Raw genomic sequence first — 23,173 nt, 5'->3', positions numbered from 1 at the left:
AATCCACTGATTCGCTGCATCTGTACAGCATTTATATCCTCCCGTTGTTCAAAAATATTTGATTTTACACTTAGTAGCGAAAATGCCGATCTTTTTCTATGCTTCATGTCAGAGTACTGGAGAATGACCCAGTTAGGCTGTTCCTAATACAGCAATAGAACTCGAGGCTGAGGATACAAATGAAGAGTTGTTCTATGCAACGATAAAGACATCTTTATATGCAGATGATTCTTGACATGTTTTGTAAAACTGCCCCCCCCCCCCCCCCCCCCCCCCCCAAAAGTACAATACTTACAAAATGCTTGTTTTGTTATTTGTGCAGTTTTAGATCCTATAACAATTGTAGTTTTATTTTATTTTTTATCATATGACGATTGTAGTTTTATTTTTTATCATATAACGATTGTAGTTTTATTTTTTATCATACATGTATAACGATTGCAGTTTTATTTTTTATCATATAACGATTGCAGTTTTATTTTTTATCATATAACGATTGTAGTTTTATTTTTTATCATATAACGATTGTAGTTTTATTTTTTATCATATACGATTGCAGTTTTGTTTTATTTTTTATCATGTAGCGATTGCAGTTTTATTTTTTATCATATAACGATTGCAGTTTTATTTTTTATCATATAACGATTGCAGTTTTGTTTTATTTTTTATCATATAACGATTGTAGTTTTATTTTTTATCATATAACGATTGTAGTTTTATTTTTCATCATATAACGATTGCAGTTTTATTTTATCATATAACGATTGTAGTTTTATTTTTTATCGTATAACGATTGCAGTTTTATTTTTATCGTATAACGATTGTAGTTTTGTTCTTTAGGCTGTTAACGATTGCAGTTTTGTTCTTTAGGCTGTTAACGATTGCAGTTTTGTTCTTTAGGCTGTTGTGAATGAGGACACTCAGGGTAACGTGCTTTCATTACAACAAGAAATCAAACGTCTGAAAGAACAACTTGCTGCTTTTGTGAGTGGTAACCATGCTGTCCAGTCTGTCACAGGTAAAGTTATCTACCCTGCTATTCAGTCTGCTGTCACAGGTAAAGTTATCTACCCTGCTGTTCAGTCTGATGTCACAGGTAAAGTTATCTACCCTGCTGTTCAGTCTTTCACAGGTAAAGTTATCTACCCTGCTGTTCAGTCTGTCACAGGTAAAGTTATCTACCCTGCTGTTCAGTCTTTCACAGGTGAAGTTATCTACCCTGATGTTCAGTCTGATGTCACAGGTAAAGTTATCTACCCTGCTGTTCAGTCTGATGTCACAGGTAAAGTTATCTACCCTGCTGTCCAGACTGTCACAGGTAAAGTTATCTACCCTGCTGTCCAGACTGTCACAGGTAAAGTTATCTACCCTGCTGTTCAGTCTGTCACAGGTAAAGTTATCTACCCTGCTGTTCAGTCTGTCACAGGTAAAGTTATCTACCCTGCTATTCAGTCTGATGTCACAGGTAAAGTTATCTACCCTGCTGTTCAGTCTTTCACAGGTAAAGTTATCTAACCTGCTATTCAGTCTGATGTCACAGGTAAAGTTATCTACCCTGCTGTTCAGTCTGCTGTCACAGGTAAAATTATCTACCCTGCTGTTCAGTCTGTCACAGGTAAAGTTATCTATCCTGCTGTTCAGTCTGTCACAGGTAAAGTTATCTACCCTGCTGTTCAGTCTGATGTCACAGGTAAAGTTATCTACCCTGCTGTTCAGTCTGATGTCACAGGTAAAGTTATCTACCCTGATGTTCAGTCTGATGTCACAGGTAAAGTTATCTACCCTGCTGTTCAGTCTGATGTCACAGGTAAAGTTATCTACCCTGCTGTTCAGTCTGATGTCACAGGTAAAGTTATCTAACCTGCTGTTCAGTCTGTCACAGGTAAAGTTATCTAACCTGCTATTCAGTCTGATGTCACAGGTAAAGTTATCTAACCTACTGTTCAGTCTGTCACAGGTAAAGTTATCTACCCTGCTGTTCAGTCTGATGTCACAGGTAAAGTTATCTACCCTGCTATTCAGTCTGATGTCACAGGTAAAGTTATCTAACCTGCTGTTCAGTCTGTCACAGGTAAAGTTATCTAACCTGCTATTCAGTCTGATGTCACAGGTAAAGTTATCTAACCTGCTGTTCAGTCTGTCACAGGTAAAGTTATATACCCTGCCGTTCAGTCTGATGTCACAGGTAAAGTTATCTACCCAGCTGTTCAGTCTGATGTCACAGGTAAAGTTATCTACCCTGCTGTTCAGTCTGTCACAGGTAAAGTTATCTACCCTGCTGTTCAGTCTGATGTCACAGGTAAAGTTATCTACCCTGATGTTCAGTCTGATGTCACAGGTAAAGTTATCTACCCTGCTGTTCAGTCTGATGTCACAAGTAAAGTTATCTACCCTGCTGTTCAGTCTGATGTCACAGGTAAAGTTATCTAACCTGCTGTTCAGTCTGTCACAGGTAAAGTTATCTAACCTGCTATTCAGTCTGATGTCACAGGTAAAGTTATCTAACCTGCTGTTCAGTCTGTCACAGGTAAAGTTATCTACCCTGCTGTTCAGTCTGATGTCACAGGTAAAGTTATCTACCCTGCTATTCAGTCTGATGTCACAGGTAAAGTTATCTAACCTGCTGTTCAGTCTGTCACAGGTAAAGTTATCTAACCTGCTATTCAGTCTGATGTCACAGGTAAAGTTATCTAACCTGCTGTTCAGTCTGTCACAGGTAAAGTTATATACCCTGCCGTTCAGTCTGATGTCACAGGTAAAGTTATCTACCCAGCTGTTCAGTCTGATGTCACAGGTAAAGTTATCTACCCTGCTGTTCAGTCTGTCACAGGTAAAGTTATCTACCCTGCTGTTCAGTCTGTCACAGGTAAAGTTATCTACCCTGCTATTCAGTCTGTCACAGGTAAAGTTATCTACCCTGCTGTTCAGTCTGTCACAGGTAAAGTTATCTAACCTGCTATTCAGTCTGATGTCACAGGTAAAGTTATCTACCCAGCTGTTCAGTCTGCTGTCACAGGTAAAATTATCTACCCTGCTGTTCAGTCTGTCACAGGTAAAGTTATCTATCCTGCTGTTCAGTCTGTCACAGGTAAAGTTATCTACCCTGCTGTTCAGTCTGATGTCACAGGTAAAGTTATCTACCCTGCTGTTCAGTCTGTCACAGGTAAAGTTATCTGTTCAGTCTGTCACAGGTAAAGTTATCTACCCTGCTGTTCAGTCTGTCACAGGTAAAGTTATCTACCCTGCTGTTCAGTCTGATGTCACAGGTAAAGTTATCTACCCTGCTGTTCAGTCTGATGTCACAGGTAAAGTTATCTACCCTGATGTTCAGTCTGATGTCACAGGTAAAGTTATCTACCCTGCTGTTCAGTCTGATGTCACAGGTAAAGTTATCTACCCTGCTGTTCAGTCTGATGTCACAGGTAAAGTTATCTAACCTGCTGTTCAGTCTGTCACAGGTAAAGTTATCTAACCTGCTATTCAGTCTGATGTCACAGGTAAAGTTATCTAACCTGCTGTTCAGTCTGTCACAGGTAAAGTTATCTACCCTGCTGTTCAGTCTGATGTCACAGGTAAAGTTATCTACCCTGCTATTCAGTCTGATGTCACAGGTAAAGTTATCTAACCTGCTGTTCAGTCTGTCACAGGTAAAGTTATCTAACCTGCTATTCAGTCTGATGTCACAGGTAAAGTTATCTAACCTGCTGTTCAGTCTGTCACAGGTAAAGTTATCTAACCTGCTATTCAGTCTGATGTCACAGGTAAAGTTATCTAACCTGCTGTTCAGTCTGTCACAGGTAAAGTTATCTACCCTGCTGTTCAGTCTGATGTCACAGGTAAAGTTATCTACCCTGCTATTCAGTCTGATGTCACAGGTAAAGTTATCTAACCTGCTGTTCAGTCTGTCACAGGTAAAGTTATCTAACCTGCTATTCAGTCTGATGTCACAGGTAAAGTTATCTAACCTGCTGTTCAGTCTGTCACAGGTAAAGTTATCTACCCTGCCGTTCAGTCTGATGTCACAGGTAAAGTTATCTACCCTGCTGTTCAGTCTGATGTCACAGGTAAAGTTATCTACCCTGCTGTTCAGTCTGTCACAGGTAAAGTTATCTACCCTGCTGTTCAGTCTGTCACAGGTAAAGTTATCTACCCTGCTATTCAGTCTGTCACAGGTAAAGTTATCTACCCTGCTGTTCAGTCTGTCACAGGTAAAGTTATCTACCCTGCTATTCAGTCTGATGTCACAGGTAAAGTTATCTACCCTGCTGTTCAGTCTGATGTCACAGGTAAAGTTATCTACCCTGCTGTTCAGTCTGCTGTCACAGGTAAAGTTATCTACCCTGCTGTTCAGTCTGATGTCACAGGTAAAGTTATCTACCCCGATGTTCAGTCTGTCACAGGTAAAGTTATCTAACCTGTTGTTCAGTCTGTCACAGGTAAAGTTATCTACCCTGCTGTTCAGTCTGTCACAGGTAAAGTTATCTACCCTGATGTTTAGTCTGATGTCACAGGTAAAGTTATCTACCCTGCTGTTTAGTCTGATGTCACAGGTAAAGTTATCTACCCTGCTGTTCAGTCTGATGTCACAGGTAAAGTTATCTACCCTGCTGTTCAGTCTGTCACAGGTAAAGTTATCTACCCTGTTGTTCAGTCTGTCACAGGTAAAGTTATCTACCCTGCTGTTTAGTCTGATGTCACAGGTAAAGTTATCTACCCTGCTGTTCAGTCTGTCACAGGTAAAGTTATCTACCCTGCTGTTCAGTCTGTCACAGGTAAAGTTATCTACCCTGCTGTTCAGTCTGTCACAGGTAAAGTTATCTGTTCAGTCTGTCACAGGTAAAGTTATCTACCCTGCTGTTCAGTCTGTCACAGGTAAAGCTATCTACCCTGCTATTCAGTCTGTCACAGGTAAAGTTATCTAACCTGTTGTTCAGTCTGATGTCACAGGTAAAGTTATCTAACCTGCTGTTCAGTCTGATGTCACAGGTAAAGTTATCTACCCTGCTATTCAGTCTGCTAAAGTTATCTACCCTGCTGTTCAGTCTGATGTCACAGGTAAAGCTATCTACCTTGCTGTTCAGTCTGATGTCACAGGTAAAGTTATCTACCTTGCTGTTCAGTCTGATGTCACAGGTAAAGCTATCTACCTTGCTGTTCAGTCTGATGTCACAGGTAAAGTTATCTACCCTGATGTTACAGTTAAGGTTATCCGAGTGGAATACTCCAAAAAAGAAAAGAGTACCGATTCACTTGTATAAAGGATACATAAAATTGATGGTATAAGATTGTAAAATATAGCAGACTAGTTATTCTTTAAAGCTTATTAGTAGTGATGAAACAATTGTCATCGACAATCGATTGTCGATCATTTTTGGCTCTTCGATTCCGATTATCGATTCTATTTTTCATAATCGATTGTGGCTTGTACACTAATTAATATCTAATCCGAGATTCATCTGACTGTTATTCCCGCTTTTATATTGAGACATGTGCGGGGAAAAGTCAGAGTGGACTCTACATTGAAAATTGGGAATTCAGTGAAACCAGCTAGTGTGTATACTGCACATATCCATGAAACTAAATAGAAATAACTCCAAAAATAATAAACATTATTAACTACATGTAAATACCGATTATATCGATCATTGATCTAAACAGTTCTTTCGATTATGACTGATTATCGATGAAATTTTCCCGATTTTTCAACACTACTTATTAGTCCCCTACCGACAAAGTCGAAGGGGACTTTAGGCTGGTGCTCCGTCTGTCTGTCCGTCAGTCCAGTTTTCCCCCCTTATTTCTCTGTTCTTGCAGATATTTATTTTATATTTGGTACGTTGCTTTGCCATTATATAAATATTGCATGTATTTGAGGGTAACATTGAAAATTTTCACCCCGAGAAAACCATTGTCAACCGAGGCGTAGCCGAGGTTGACAATGGTTTCTCGAGGGGTGAAAATTTCAATGTTACCCTCAAATACATGCAATATTTGTTTTATTATACTGAATGTTATGTAAACTGGAAAGCAGAAAAACTTACGTCTTTTGACATTTGATCAATCACTGTCGTGCGATATTTCGTATTTCGATGCGGGTACTTGCGTTTATTACAAACGCTCAAACGACGTCGTCTAGCAATCTACGGCGAACCGTACACGCATAAATTTGACGCATGTGATAATTTTTTATAATATCACCCGTTGTCAAGTACTGTTACCCGTTGCTAGATACTATCACCCTGGGTCGCGTGTTTTCTGTTCTCAGAGGGTAACAATGTTTTTTCAAATGCTTCTCGACCAATCAGGTTCGAGTATTTTACATGAAAGTATAACAAAAGAAGTTACAGATCAAGTTCGAATTTTGTCTCAGTCCATTGAGTTTTCACTTAGTTATGGCCCTTGGACTTAGAAAAATAGCATGAATTATTAGTTTTCCTGACTTTTTCCGGTTGTGCTTGCAGATACTCATTTGATATTTAGTACATTGCTTTGGCATAACAAGTTACAGATCAAGATTGAATTTCTCTCGGTCCGTTGATTTTTCATTAAGTTATGGCCCTTTGACAAATAGCATGAATTGTTAGTTTTAATCCAAGTTTCTTATCTCTTTAGATAAGAGTACTACACTCATTAAAACTTCTAGCATAGTAATACAACAATATAGCTAAATTATTCATGATCACCTACATGTCACAGTTTATTGACTTGGTTAAAGACCTAAACCTAATTATAAATTTGTCTTTTTTCTTGGTCTAGTCTCTACTTGAATGGTAGTTGATTTCCAACCATTGCTATCCTGGTTCCCCAATTTCCCCTTTTACCATAGCCTACATAATGAACTTTGAATATTGTTGTGGTACAGTAATTTTTGTAACCGGTAGGGGACTATGTATTGCCATGCAATACTCTCAGAATGCTTGTTTTAACTGAGTGTTTATTGTCAAATGTGTTTCTCAACAGCTCCTAGCTCTATGACAGACTCGGAGTGGAAGGAGAGATTTGTTAGGTGTATGCTGTTTAAGGACAAAGCTGATCAACAAAATCAGGTGAGGAAAAGACACTTCAACTTCTTACAATAAACTATGTGTATGAGAATGGGGAATAAATACTACAATAAACTACATGTTAGAGAATGGGGAATAAATACTACAATAAACTACATGTTAGAGAATGGGGAATAAATACTTCAATAAACTACATGTATGAGAATGGGGAATAAATATCACTTCACATTAAGTGCAAATTCATTTTAAGTGTGTTTGTTATATTAAAGCATGTTTTACTTTTTATGTGTGCTGGAATTCCCATACCATATTTAAGTGGTATTTTTAGAGAGCTGCAAATTTAGTGATTTGTCCATGAATTATGGGTATATTTATTTAGCAAGAGCCAATTTTAGCAACTTTAGAATTCCAAGAAAGATGGTTAATACCGATCTAGAAACACTGTCGCTAATAATGCCAGAATTAAAAATTCTATTTATACCATAACTCTCAAATCTACATGTAACTGGACATGTACTTGTGCAATAAAAAAAAAACCATAGTTAACATTTGTGTTCTTTTATTATAAAAGTATAGATCAGAAATAATTCACCTTGATTATCTGTACTTAGTTTAAGTAACCACAAATGAACTGATTGAAAACCATGAAAATACAAGTTTGCTTCATCTACATTGTATTAGGATTTTCACTATTCTAATGTACGGTGTACTTGCATTCTTTTGATGTTTGAATTTTGTTAGATTTTACAACAACGGATAGAACAGCTTCAGGACTTGTGTAACAAGATGGACAAGTGTCTACAGAGCAGTAAGATGATCGTGAAGTTCCGAGATAACAACATCTCCCGCCTAGAGAAGATCGTGAAGGACAAACACGACGTCCAGCCGGTCTTACAGCAGACCATTGTAAGATATGCAGCAGGTTTTTTTTTTACCCACTGGTACTGGTACCCATTCAATTTGGAAGAATAGCGTCAAAATCGAACAAATTTGAGAATTTTCTACCAATGTATTGGCAAATGATTTCAACTTAAGGAGAGAAAAAAATAAAGAACAAAACAATTTTTTATGGTAATATTTGCTGTTGTGAGACATCAGGAATCGTCGTAGGCTCGTTCTAGAATCGTTGTTGCTCTACAACACGTGCACTGCCATGATCTGTGCATTAGATTTAATACCGGAAGTGAACATTTTAGTTACATTAACTCGTACAACGTTTCAGACTAAGTAAATTACGATGTGAGCGGTCTATTTTTTGGCAAGTGAATTGGCAATTTTTAGTCTCAAAATTGGGGAAAATCAACGGGGTTTTTTTTTTGGCATTGGGAATGGTACCATTGATCAGTACCAGTTATATAAGGGGGAAAAAACACTGATATGCCACATTCATTCATCCGGTCTTACATCAGACCATTGTAAGATAAGCCGTGTTCAGGGTCTCGTGGTTTTGTTCGTTTAGGGTTCTACATTCCCATCGAAAAATTTTCACTCATATAAAGATGTCACCAGCTGTAGGTAATTTGCTAGATGCAAGAAACAAAGTGGAGTCTCCTCAATAGAATTTAACAATACACTGTAGTAATTGATGGCTATCATGTTTAAGTAAAGGCATATTAGATATTGTTTAAGTCAGGACACTTAGAGAGTATTGTGTTCATAAATGTAAATTTTTGTGATTATATTTATTTGATTTGCTTTTTTTTTAAATGGATCATATACACATGTATGTGTAGGATTTTGTTTTGAAATATGAAATCTTGATTGAAAATGATCTGCAATACCTCTCTGATTAAAAAGAGGAAATGGAGAAAATTCCTCTCATCAAAGGGGAAAATATATTAAAACTCTTTTATAACAAATCCTTGGGATCCTGTTGTTTACAATATATCCATAATTTGTTGTATTTCTACAATTTAGAATATATTCTGTTTGAAAAGGGCGATTCCAAAGTAATAAATAACAAATAACCCACTGTATATTCATCTTTGTTCATAGAATGAAATTGATTATAACCACAAAGAACAATAAAAAAAAAAAGAAAGAAAGAAAGGTGAAAAGAACACTTGCAGGTACTTGCATTCGTTTATTATGAATGCAAATTTTTACTTTTGAGGACATCATTGCCAAAAAAGTTTAAGCTTACAATTGTGTGATGTTCGTATTTTACAACCAGCTGGCTTAATAATTACATGTACATTCCTACATGTAATTAAATAAGACTTGCCTGATTGTTAACAATAGATTCATAAAGTCCAAAATAAGCTTTGTGTTATGAAATACAAACATGACATCTGCTCGGTATAGTTATTGACACTTTCAGCAGGGCGTGACTGTCATTTGTAAATGCAAAATGTTGCCAGGGATTTAGAAATGTTTTTGTTATATCCATAAATTTGCTATATTTGGTTGTGCAGAGGGTGTCCGGGTAGCACAGAGGTATCACTCTCACTTCTCACTGCTGCGACTCGAGTTTGATCCCCGTGATCGTCAGTGGTTGTATGTGAGAGGGTATGGTGGTCGCCTACTCGGACACGTGGGTTTCCTACGGGTACTGCGGTTTCCTCCCACATAAATGACTCCTTAGCGCAAACATCCGTGCATCAAAGGAACCCATTGGAAATAAGCTTTCGTGGGTTATCCTTGGTATTCATGTTTGTATGTGTATACCGAGTAAACATTTTTATCTGTGTTCATACTAAATGAGTTGCACTATATATTGTCACATACCCATGATCTCTTCATGTAACAGGAGGACTTGAGAGGAGAAATAGACACCTTGAAATATCAAATAGAGCACAACCCACATGTGTCAAAGTATGTAGCAGACATTCAGCACCTGAAAAATGAGCTAAAACAACTCCGATCTCAGAGAACCGACTCGCATGAAGTCGACAACAGGAAGATGGAGCAGTTAGAGCAGTTGTACAAACAGCTGGTGGAGGAACAAAAAGGTGACCGATAGGATTAGACCGATAGAATTCTCACTGGAAAAGGAAAGTGACCCAGTCCACTGGGTGTTTGATTAAAATGGTCATTATTGGAACAAAATAAAACTCCTTGATATCAAAAGAAAACGAATTGACGAATGACAGAATGTATATTTACAATTATAAACATACAGCCTTTATAACTTGCTGGGAAGCATTGAGGTAAGTTTTATGTAACTATTGGATTTGTACAGAGTGTTGTGTTTTATTGGATGCACCAGTAATGTATGTGATTATTTTCCACTGTTTTAGGAGAAGGTAATATTGGAACTCCGAAGCACACTCCATCAGCTGCAGAAAACGTATCCAAGGCAACAGTTGAAAAGTACAAGTCGCAATTGGAGAAATTGACGGAGGAAAATGAGGAGGTATTTTGTGCAGTGTACATTTTATACACTGTCCACATGTTTATTTACCCATATTGAATCAATAGGATGATTTACTGTATTGCATTTTGTACATGTAAATTGAATACAAGATTAATGATAATTTTATATAGCCATTCTTTTTTCCTTTTTGTTTCAGTTTAAAAATTTACTTTTGATTTGCTTATTTAGTTAAAAGAAAAGATGAAACAGACCCAAGATGTATGGGAAAAGAAAGACATGGAGCAGCAGTCGGAACTCGCCTCCGTGAGGAAGGCTTACGCTGATCTCAAGTTTGTCCTCGAATCATATCAGATCCGAACTCAAGTGGAGCACGATGTCATAAAGGAGAGACATCTACAAGTTGTCAAGGTAAATTATTTTGTATATTTTAGAGAAGCAGGGTAAAAAACAGAAATTTATTACCCCTGGAAATGCTGTGATATTTATTTGCTTGTTGATTTGTTTCAGCAGTTGGTCGGTCAACTCCCTAATAAATGTCACAGCTTTTGTGATGTTGGATTTCTGGGTTTAACTGTGTTACAGATCCAAATGAACATCAAATCTGTATGACAATGGATCCAATTCTTTATTATTAATGCAACAAAGAAATTAATTTGATGTTTTTAAAGATGTATTTAGAAAAAGTACATGTACAGTACATGCATTGAAAATATTTGATATGCGTGTATTGTATTTTTCAGACAATTACTACACCTAAAAAAGTGGTGAAGAAGTTGAGGAACAGAGAAATATGTGCCCCCTACTCCAACAGCAGTACCCCCATCCTGAATGACACCATTCCATTTGAGGAGAATGAAGGAATATTTGAGCAGTGTGAGCCAGAGGTTATGACTGAGGAGCACCATGCAGGGCTGATTGAAGAGATCAAGCAACTTCAGGTTTGTCTACATTAGCTGGAGTCATTTTACATCATATTAAAGACATGATGTACTTGTGGATTTGTCCCACAATTTGATGGACAATTTAGAGGCCACACGTTCTACTCATTTGATAAGGTATTTCACATTTAGGTTTGTTATCAAGAGAAGTAGAGAACCTTATTGATTTTGAGATCAAAAGGTCAAAATTTAAGGTTACTATGGGACTGCATAGGAAAAATTTGTAGACACTACAGGCCACATTTTTTGCTGGATTGATATGATATGTCACCTGTATAATAGGGCTTTGATATTTCACATATAATTACCTCATGACCACACCTTTCATTGATACTAAGACTCTTGACCTTGGACTTTGACCTACTTTACAAAATCTTTAACTTTGGCTCCTACATGTACATATTTTGAACCCAGGGAGATAGGGATTAGATATTCTTCTTATTGATGCCTCATTTGGTACCAAGACTTTTGACCTAGTGGCCTTGGACTTTGACCTACTTTTCCAATACTTTAGCGTTGGTTATATTTTTTGAACCAAAGGGATAGACTAAGTAGAAGTACGCTTCCAGTTGTCTTCTTTTTGGGTTTTTTTAAAGGATGGGGGGGCATATTGTTTCAGTTCTTTCTGTCATTCTGTCTGAATCTTTAACCTTGCTGATAACTTTTGAACAGTAAGTGCTAGAGCTTTGATATTTCACATGAGTATTCTTTGTGACAAGACCTTTTCGTGGGTAGCAATATTTTTTACCCTTTGACCTTGGAGTTTGACTTACTTTTTGAAAACTTTAACCTTGCTAATTACTTTTGAACTAGAGCTTTGATATTTCACATGAGTATTCTTTGTGACAAGACCTTTCCGTGGGTACTAAAATCTTTGACCATGTGACCTTGACCTTGGAGTTTAATCTACTTTTTGAAAACTAACCTTGCCAATAACTTTTGAACAGTAAGTTCTAGAGCTTTGATATTTCTCATGAGCATTCCTTGTGACAAGACCTTTCCGTGGGAACCAACATTTTTAACACTGTGACCTTGACCTTGGAGTTTGACCTACTTTTTGAAAACTTTAACCTTGCTAATAAGTATTGAACAGTAAGTTCTAGAGCTTTGCTATTTCACATGAGTATTTGTTGTGACAGATCTTTCCATGGGTACCAAAATGTTTGACCCTGTGACCTTGACCTTGAGTTAGACCTACTTTAAAAAAAAATTGATGTTCGTCATAACTTCTTAATGGTAAATTTATATTAGAGCTTTCATATTGCACGTGAACATTTTTTGTGACAAGATCTTTCTACTGATACCAAGATATTTGTCCTTGTGACATTGGCCATGTTTAGAATTGCCCATTATCGGGGGCCATTTGTGTTTCACAAACACATCTTGTTTTTTATTGCGTTACTGTAAATTTCTTTTAATTTTTTTTTTACAGGATCAGAACAGCTCTTTGAATCAGCGTATTGTGGACATGGAAACGGAAACTGTACAGCTACGTCAACATATTTCTAAAGTGGATCACCAGAATGCCAAACTCACAGAGGTTAACAAATTTGTTTTAAAAAGTCAATAAGAGTTATGTTAGTAATGATAACAGTAAACAAGAAAAACCAAGGTGTATATATATGTAATATACATGTGCTGTAAATGATTTCTGTTGAGGACCTGTGTTAGTGTTATGCTGTGTTTTTGATTTTTGTAGATCCTGGAAAGAGAGAGGTCTTCTGTAAGTGAAACCACAGAGAAACTGAATAAACTCTCCAAAAAACTCAGTCAAGAATTGGAAGAGGAAAACATTAAATCTCTGAGTAAGCTAGCCGGGCTCTAATGGAGTGCTGGACAAGTTTTACATTTATTGAAACTGGACTTACGGGAGTCTATATATTATGGAAGGAAATTGAACAATTTAAATCATGATAAATTTCTGTTGTTGAATAATGATTAAAAGGAAAGTACATCAGATTAACATGACTGGTAAATGATTAGAAGCAGATCCGTTTGCACTGGAACCAATGTTGGAAGAGTTACCCACACTTGATGAAAATTAGAAAATCTAATTTTCTAAAAAAAAAAAAAAAAAAAAAAAAAAAAAAAAAAAATCTGGTATTAATAAGTAATTTTTTTTCATACTTATACAAAAAGAAAGTTTACATAACTTTTTACCAAAAGATTTGTATGAAAATGTGATTTCTTTTAAGAATGATTTAATGAAACATGTGCTTCCTTTAGACTTCAATGCAGTATTCAAGGTGAAGTCAAGCAAGCAGTAATCAAGATTGTGTAAATCCCTATGGTGGATAAAATATTTTTATTTGATGAACATAATTACAAGAATCACAACATGAAAGGTGAAGATAATGAACAGTGATCAATCCATTTATTAGATATGAAATATTGAATACAATAATGGAAAACGTGTATAAATAAATGTCTTTGGATTCACTGGGAAAATATGTTTGTTAATTATGATTATAAAATATGCTGACAGTTTTTAGGTCACCTGAGTCACTCATGTGACTTATTGCTATTGGTCTGCATCCAACGTTGACTATTAACAATTGAACATTTCTAATTACTACCCTTCTAATTATTTTCAAATTTGGTATGAAGCATTTTTGGGACAAAAGGGGCATAATTTCAGGACTCCTGCACGCCCAAGGCTTCATGGGTAGGGGCAAAAACTGCCAAAAAATTTATCAATGTTCAAACATTTTCTTCTATGCAACTGCAAGAAAAACTAAATGCATAGTCATCTAGAGCAGCAAGGCCTCTACCAACATTGTAATTCATGATCCCCGGGGGAGAGGCACTGACTCCAAACCAAACTTGGCATGCAGTGTTGATGTATAAAACATTTAGATAACATCTTTAAATGCTATTGATATTAAATTGAAACTAAGTGGATATTTAAAAGGAATAGAAAATAATTTGCCAAATTTTATAAATTTCTTGATCCCAGGGGTTAGAGGTTTTGGTACCAGGGTGGGACTAAAATGGTCATAGTGATTAAATGTCTTTATTATTTGAAAGACTATTAATTTTATTTGCAATCCCAAGGTTCTGAGTCTAAGGCAGGTCCAAAATAGTCATCTAGTGTTGATAACCATATAATATATTATGTAAAGTCTTTCATCAGTAAGGGCACTTTCGGGGGCATTTTGTGTGTTTTAAAAGAACACATCTTGTTTTATACTGCTGCTGAATATTACAATTTAGCTTAAATATACAGAACAGGAAAATATTATATATTGAATTCATAGCCCTCTGGGGCTAGGGATACTTATAACCATTACTGACCAATAAGGCCCGTGGGCCTCGTGTTTTATGTTAAACTTCTTGATGAGGTGAATGCAAATAGTGGAAATAACATATAAACAGTCATTATATATTCTGTTCTGTTCTCTAGCCTTTGAAAGTGAAAATAAGGATCTAAAAATAATTCTTCAACAAACTGAGAAGGAATTGGAAGATTACAAGACGATGTACAAGTCTCAGGAAAATACTCTCCGGAGTCAGGTGGGAGAGTTCAAAGATAAGGTACAAATTTATAGTCATTTTATTCCACCTTAATCAGAGATTGGGGGGCATATAAAGTAGTTTTTGGTCTATATGTTTGTCTGGAAATTCTTTAATGCATTTTACATAGGAGTGAGTTGTATTACAGTGGGTAATTTGATATTACAGCTTGGAGCTCTTGGTCTGGAAACTGAAAAAATACAGAAAATAAATGAAGAGATTGTGGAAGAAAAACAGAACTTGCAGGTAATGTTCGGGTTTGTTTAGGAATACACGTGGATGATACAAATTTACAGAAGTACACGTTAATGTTCTCAAATAATGAGTGAGTTATAAGTTAGATGTACATGTTAAACGCGAATTGAAAATGACAAGTTAGAACGGGATATGAAATAACTTCAGACCTTTGATATCCTTTGCACTATAGGAAACTCTAGCAACAGTGCAGGAGACATTGGATTACAGGGAGTGTCAGATCCAGGAATTAGAGGTTGCCATAGCTGATCTCCAGAAACAGAAACAAGATATCCAGGTCCAAATGCAGGTACATGTGGCTCCATATCTGTTGTGAATACATCAAAGACAAGATGAAATAATGGGGCAGAATTTTTATTTGTAACCCAACTTTTATTTTCTTACACTGTGGGGGATAAAATTTCATGGATTCCCCTATCCCAGAAATTCCAAACCACAGCAAAATACACAATTTATACATGTCAGGTGAAGATAACGAACAGTGATTAATCTCATAACTCCTACAAGCAATACAAAATAGATAGTTGTATGTTTAATGTAACAATTCCAAACCTCAGCAAAATACACAATTTATACATGTATGTTTAATGTAACAATTCCAAACCTCAGCAAAATACACAATTTATACATGTATGTGTAATGTAACAGTACAGAAACCATATCCTCAAGATCACATCTCGATGAAATTATGAAGTCTCAACAATCCAAGAAAATTTGCGCCTACAAATTTAAATGATTTCACAGTTATTTGATTTTACTAGTGAAATACAATTTGATTGTTTCATTTGACTTCCTTTTATCAACAATTTTTCTATCGTTTGTTTGTCTTTGTTTGTTTGTGTTTGTTTGTTTGTTGTTTAATATTCCATTTGATGATTGTTCACTCCGATACAAAGCCCCAAAGTTTGACCCATGGATGGAACTTGGAACCGTAGCAGTAAGGTCATATCAAAAAGACCCATGACTTTCGCTTCTAATAACAGGTGCTTGACAAAGGAAAAGTCACTACCCATGTTAAATGTGATACATTTGACATTGGGCCAAAATTGGTATATGTAAATATTCGTGAATCACCTTTGTGAACCCTGCTCATATAAAGTGCCTTTCCTGAGGCGAGTCAATCTTTAGACATTGCACATAATGGAAGTTAATGATCCACAGCAACAAAGTGGGTTACTTCGAAACTGTTATATATATATGGGTTTTATACGCCCGTCAAAGACGGAACGTGTTATGGTATGGCATCATCCATCTGTCTGTTCAGCTCTCTCAGACCTTGTAGGCAAAATACAACATTAACCGTAAGCTCCAGAATCTTACAACTTGGTACATTTGATCACCATCATGAGAGGAAGATGCCTATTGTTTCTCAAGGCCAAAGGTCAAGGTTGTAGTATCACTTAGTAGGAAAACCTTGAAGGCAGGATACAGACCAAACCATAAGCTCCAGGATCTTACAACTTCATACAATTAATCACCATGATAAGAGGAATATGCCTATTGTTTTTCAAGGTTGTAGTATCAGTTAATAGCAAGTGAAGCGAAGCTCCAATGATTACACAATTAAGTCACATGGTTTGCTCTTCATCAGCTGAAAAATGATGGGGACTACCCATAATGCTTCCGGAAAAATGTTGCCGTCACTGCAGTATACTTCATTGCCAACCCCATAGTAGATAAAACAAAAAGTTTGTTAAGTACCATAAACATTTTTAGATTCCAGACAAGCTTTCTAATACCCTCATATGTTTTGTTGATTAGTTTGAAAGAAAAGGGGGGGGAAAATATCACAGCTAATATGACATCACAATGCACTGTTTACACTGCAAGATATTATGTGTCTTCACTCATCTCAACGGTCACACTGTAAAACATATTAAGAAAACTTTGTAGGCAGAATACAGACCAAATTATTGGGGCTAGGAACGTTGACCTTGGTACACATACACCTTATGCCAAGCGGAGGATGTCTATCGTTTCTCAAGGTCAAGGTTGTAGTATTGTTTAGTAGAAAAACATTGTATTCATTACAGATACAGATATTGCCATGAAATTTACTCACAAGCTTCCCCTTGAAGGAATGTAAGTTCAGTTTGCTTTCAGCTGGATTGGTGCTATATGACCTATTTTAGGAGTAAATGTAGGTCAAATAGTTTTCTAGATTATATTTCGTTATGAATACAGATATTGCCCTGAAATTTTGTCAGTCACAAACTCCTTCTCAGAAAAATACATTATCAGTTCACATTTCAACTTGATTGGTACACTGTGACCTACTTTAGGGCTAAAAGTAGGTCAGATAGTGTTCTGAACTTTTCCTTATCATGGATACAGATTTTGTACTGAAGGTCCAACAGACATTTTTTGCAAGGTCACAGTATCACTTAAAAGAAAAACTTTGCTTTTGTTATGGATACAGATATTGCCCTGAAATTTAGTCACAAGCTTCCTCTCAGAGGGTAAAATTAGGTCAGTTTTCCAGATTTATTTTTCGTTATGAATACAGGTATTGTACCTGAAATTTTGTCATAGCCTCCCTCTCAAAGAAGTACATTATCAGTTCCCATCTCAACTTGATTGGTGCACCATGACCTACTTTTGGGCTAAAAGAAGGTCAAATAGTTTTCTGGATATTGCACTAAAGGTCTAACAGGCGTGTGTTGTACCGTTTGTGGTACTCGTGTTTGTTTTACAGTAGTGACATCAGCATCTTATGTTTTACAGTAGTGACATCAGCATCTTATGTTTTGGCAGGAAAATCTTAATCAATCTGACATCAATTTGAAAGACAAGAATAAGCTGTTTAATGAGCTTGAGACTACAAAACACGAGATGATCTCATTGAAAGAGGCTGTGGGAAAGAAAGATGAAGATCTTAATGCTGTTACTGCAGAAATTCAACGGTTGGAAAAAATAAATGCTGAGAACCAGGTAGATAAGACTTTTTTGTGGAGGGGGATGGAAGGTGCAATGCTTGAACTAAGATTTGCCCATGGCAAATATTTTTCAAAAGTGGCTAAAAGACATTCTATAGTGGTGAAAATCATTTCTTGCAATGATCTGAATGTAATGATTAATGTTTTCTTTTGTCACCTGTTGAATGTAATGATTAATGTTTTCTTTTGTCACCTGTTTGTTTATTCAGTCTCATGTTGTATCAGTTCTAACAGTGCAAAACTGTTAATTATGTTCCCCAAACAAAGTTTGGGAACATATTGTTTTTACTCTGTTTCTTATTATTATTATTATTCTTTATTGCAATTTTGGTACAAAAAATGGAAAATCAGAATATTGAAGGAAGCGATATAAAACCTAAATAGCATGATAGTATATCATTTGTACATATGAAAAATAATAGTTATTTTGCCAGCACGCATGCGCGTGCACGCGCATTACAAAATTTGTACGCTAACTTTGGAATCAGTCTAACTTTTTTGTTGTTCATTGAAATGGCTTGAAATTCATATCATAGGTAGATATTGAGACCCTAAACTGATTTACATGGTCAAAATTACCAATTTGCACGCGCATGCACGTGCGCTTCATTTTGATTGGATAATGCTAAAACGTTTGTAACTATCTTATTTATGAAGCGAATGAGATGATATTCACAGCATACGTAGACAATATGTGTATCTATATGTTGGTGTAACAAAAAATGCCCACGCGCATGCGCGTGCAACGTTTTTTAAATATTCAATTTTTAAAGGACGATAACGTTTTTGTTTTTCATCAAATTCTATTCATATTAGGGGTTTAGATGTATCTTGGTACTCCTTACAAATTGCTGTGGTTAGAATTACTGCTCAGCACGTGCATGCACGTGTGCTGATTTCTGATTGGACGATTTTAAAATCGCTATAACTTCCTTATATTTGGTGGAAACGTTATGAAATTCATACTGTGGGTATATGATACAAATGCCTGTTGAACGACATCAACAAAAATTCGGAATCATACACGCGTGTATGCACGTGCAACGCTTTCTTTCATTTTTTGGTACTGAAATGACCATATTGAACGTACTACATGTAATTAAAGGCTAAAATAAAATGATTTTTTCCTATAGATTCACAAGGACATCACTTTTTAATTGGGGGAGGTTTGGGGAACATCTGTAACGGTCCCCGTTACAATTAGAACTAGTTGTGTTATGCAATACAAGTGGTCAGTTATTTGGAATTAGGTCTTGCTCAATGAAATTACGGGGGGGGGGGGGGGGGGGGGGGGTGCTAATTATATTGATTGGTATTGCTGCACCATTTATAAATTGTCTATGAAATTATTTTAATTGTCACATAATTGTTTATTGTTTCTAATTTTATGCCCTTTTATTATGGATGGTGATAGGGCTTTCATATTTCACACGTGTATTCATTGTGACAAGACTTTCCTTTTGGTTTGAACATTTTCGACCTTGTGACCTAGACCTTGGAATTGACTTACTTTTGAAAAACTTTCAACCTCCATGTACATGTACATATAAGCCATAACTTTTGAATGGTTAGTGATATGGCTTTTATTTCACATGTGATTTTTTTTACAAGACCTTTCTTTAGGTAACAATTATTTTAACCCTTGACCTTTGAGTTTGACCTACTTTTGAATAACCTTAACCTAGTCTACCCCTTGACCTGAGAGTTTGACCTATTTTTAACAAACTTTCACCAAGTCAATTTATTGGGGTTCTGTAATTACTACATGCTGTGATACGGAGGCATCAGATGCTTCAGAAACACATCTTGGTTAAGTTAACAAATATTTATAAACATTTTAAGCACTTCTATACCATAAAAAGTGCATCCAGTTTTATAAGAGAATTTATTTTGAAGGGGCAGCTGCCAAAGTCATATTTGCTGATGGCTACCAAAATGAACTCGATACATGATTATCACCACTGACATATTTTTAAAAAATCATCTTGCCATCTTTTGTTGTAATTGTTAAAACTAAAAATTTCTTTTGTTTATATCTAAAGAATGGCAGAAGCATTGAAAGAAATTTATTGAGGAGAAATTTTACATAAATGATAATTTTCATAAAATGTGATTGGGGTCGCTTTTATTTTCATTTTTAAATGCATTCCAGCATTCTTATCATGGTTCATAACAAACACAATTTTGCATTCTATTTGACAGCTAATGCCCTCTTTAATTATTGTAACTCTCATTTTTGATGAAAATTTATTGTGGGATTGTGTTTTATGTGTATTACATATTCATGAAAGATATGTCCCAAGGAAAAAGGAAATAGTCCTATATTTTATCAGTTATATATGTATACAAGTATACATGTTTTTCAGGAAGCATTGTCAACCTTCATGAAAAAAATTGAAGACAAGAACATGGAAATTGCTAGCATGAAATATTCATTAGATATGCAAGTGCAGAAAGATGAGGAACTTCAAGGTTGTGTAGATGAAAAAGAAGGCAGAATCTGTGAGCTTGAGATTCGGAACAGTTTACTGGTGAAAGAAAGTGATAGTAAAGCTGACAAGGTTATTGATATTATTGATGATTAATAATCATATTAACATACATTTCTCTTTTACGTCTATATCTGACTTTTAGTGTAGAGTTATCATGTTTTTTTTAACTTTATAATGTAGATTTCATCACTGCAAGAAGAGCTAGACCAAGCTCTGGAGAACCTACATAGTTTTACATTAGAGCATGAAAAGATTGAAAAAGAAGTGGTAAATTTTTATTTCACATATCTAACTGGTGATTGTAAAATTTGTTGAAATAATATGCCAAATTAAAAGTATGACCAGCACAACCTGTGTTGTTTGTATTTAATACTGTATTTAGTTTTTATAATGTTTTGTTTTAGGTTGCTTTGAAAAACTTACTAGAGGCAAAAGATAAGGAGTTGACATCACTGCATGGAGAGAATTCAAACCTTGCTTTAGAGGTACATGTAGATAGAGAAGGAGAGAGATAAAGAGAGACACACACAATGGCAAAAAAATTAAAGAATCTATGATAAAATGCATTGCAACTTTTCAGGAAAATATGGTTGTCTTTAAAGATTTATCCTAGACATAACTATTCATTGGAAAAGCAGAAGAGACTCAGATTTGAAATGTACAACCATGAAGGATTCTCAGTAATCCCTATCCAAGGTCATTGGACCGTGACAGACTTTTTTTTTTTCTGTACCGATGACTGAAGATCAAGGATACAATGTTTGGTTCTGTCTGCCAACAATTTTAACCTTGATCATAACTTTTGAAATTTACGAGGAAGACTGAGACCTAAGTGAAAAGTATTATGACAAGGTGAAATTTACCACAGTATCAGCGGGGTGTGCCAACGCTGGGGGGTCTGGATAGTACCAGCAGGGCGTGGCCAACGCTGGGGGTCTGGATAGTATCAGCAGGGTGCGACAACGTTGGGGGTCTGGTGTTAAATACAAATCATTTCACAAGATATTTAACTGATTTTATCAGGAATATTTAATATTGCATTTCAATTTTTCAGTATTTATAATTGACGCCAGATTCACATTGGTGACCTATTGCTATTGTTTTGCATTCATCATTAATGTTAACAATTGAACATTTTTAATTTCTCCTTGATTACTAGCATTCCAATTCTTTCTAAATTTGGTATGGAGCATCTTTTTGACAAGGTGGACATAAATTGTAAATGTCAGGACTCCTTGCACCCCAGGGTCCTTAGAGGCAGGGCAAGAACTTGCAAAAATTGACCACTGTTTAAAAATCTTCTCTGCACCCACACACATCTGTAAGAAAAACTAAATGCATAGTCACATAGAACAGGAAGGCCTCTACTAAAATTGTAAATTTCGTGGTCCCTAGGGTAGAGTTTCTCATTCCAGGACGGGGCCAAATTTGGTGTTTGTGTAAAACATTTAAATAACATCTTGTTTAATGCTGTTAAAACTAAATGGATATTTAAAATGAGCATGTAGCTGTTTACCAAAATTTTTAATTTCATGATCCCAGGAGTTGGGGTTTTCATACCAGAGTGGGGTCAAAACGGTCATAGTGATTAAATATCTTTATCATTTTAAAGACTTTTAATTTTACTGATACTTTATAATGGCTAAATTCATATTTAGGATAAGCAGAAGGGGATGTACTAAAATTGTGAATTTTGCAACCCCAGGGTTCTGACTCTAGGACAGGTCCAAATTAGTCAAATAACAAATATTATACAATGTCTTTCATCAAAATGGGCACTTTTGGGAGCATGTATCTTTAAAAAAGAAAATATCTTGTTTTGTGCTGAATATCAGAATTTAGCTTATATTTGCAGAATAGAAAAATTATAATAGATTTCATAGCCCTTGGAGCAAGTGATACTGAGGTGACCGATAAGACCTGTGAGCAGATATATCTATCCATGTACATGTACATTGTTTATCAATGTAATTTAGTTTAAAAACAAAAAAAGGTTTGGTTTAAAATAAAAGAATTTATATTTTAAAAAAAGAAGAAAAAAAGCCTGATAGTCTGGTTTACCATAAAGGAAAGAAGACATATTGAGCGTGAATTCTGAAGCTTTCAATACACAGACTGTAGATGCTTCAGTTTACAATCATTACAATTTGTAGATGGCTACATGTAAAGGATTTGAGGGGATTTTTATACTAACAAATTTCAGAAAATTGAATTGATCATTCACATATACCTTAATTGTTAATCAATTTACAATCATCTCAAATTATAGAAGATACTGTGTTGATTGCATATAAACATGTGAGAGTTTTAAAAAAATACAATTGATCATTCATATATACATGTACCTTTACATTGCTAATCATTGTAAACTTAGATTTGTGTGTGATACATTTACATGTATATCTCATTTTGTTGCAGCTTTCTTCTACCAAGACAGAACAATGCAAAGAAGTCATTGCTCAGCAAGCCTGTGTGATTGAGGAATACAAAGAACAACTGAATCTGTATCCTTCATTAGGTTTGATATTGAGGAGTGGAATAGTAAAAAAATGCACAAATTAGTAGGAAGAGGGAATTACTTGAACACCTAACATTAATTGATTAATGTCTGTAATGAACTGGATTTATGTTATGATTTACTAGACAAATTAAAGATATGCACGACATATACATGGATTTTCTACAGTTTTAACGTTTGTGTCACAGAACCACACTTCTC

At 35.6% G+C, this 23,173-nt stretch overlaps 2 protein-coding genes across 2 annotated transcripts in view; one reads left to right on the top strand and one right to left on the bottom strand.

The window, feature by feature from the left end:
• Positions 1–23,173, bottom strand: part of LOC125666820 (receptor-interacting serine/threonine-protein kinase 1-like) — a 542,042-nt gene that overhangs the window by 63,217 nt on the left and 455,652 nt on the right. The window lies entirely within an intron of this gene.
• The window catches only part of LOC125666851 (kinesin-like protein KIF15), a 42,486-nt gene that overhangs the window by 12,468 nt on the left and 6,845 nt on the right, over positions 1–23,173 (top strand). Inside the window, exons 12-28 of the mRNA XM_056153221.1 lie at positions 901–1,018; positions 6,961–7,046; positions 7,746–7,910; positions 9,754–9,955; positions 10,244–10,359; positions 10,549–10,728; positions 11,061–11,258; positions 12,691–12,798; positions 12,958–13,063; positions 14,662–14,792; positions 14,940–15,017; positions 15,199–15,315; positions 17,781–17,957; positions 20,329–20,523; positions 20,635–20,721; positions 20,859–20,939; positions 22,873–22,958. Coding sequence (XP_056009196.1) covers positions 901–1,018; positions 6,961–7,046; positions 7,746–7,910; positions 9,754–9,955; positions 10,244–10,359; positions 10,549–10,728; positions 11,061–11,258; positions 12,691–12,798; positions 12,958–13,063; positions 14,662–14,792; positions 14,940–15,017; positions 15,199–15,315; positions 17,781–17,957; positions 20,329–20,523; positions 20,635–20,721; positions 20,859–20,939; positions 22,873–22,958 — 2,231 coding nt within the window. The remainder of the gene's footprint in view (positions 1–900; positions 1,019–6,960; positions 7,047–7,745; positions 7,911–9,753; positions 9,956–10,243; positions 10,360–10,548; positions 10,729–11,060; positions 11,259–12,690; positions 12,799–12,957; positions 13,064–14,661; positions 14,793–14,939; positions 15,018–15,198; positions 15,316–17,780; positions 17,958–20,328; positions 20,524–20,634; positions 20,722–20,858; positions 20,940–22,872; positions 22,959–23,173) is intronic.

The sequence above is a fragment of the Ostrea edulis genome, chromosome 1 (assembly GCF_947568905.1).
Source record: "Ostrea edulis chromosome 1, xbOstEdul1.1, whole genome shotgun sequence".
NCBI lineage: Eukaryota > Metazoa > Mollusca > Bivalvia > Ostreida > Ostreidae > Ostrea > Ostrea edulis.
The sequence above is the reverse complement of the archived record's forward strand: the minus strand, read 5'-3'. Positions and strand labels throughout refer to the sequence as shown.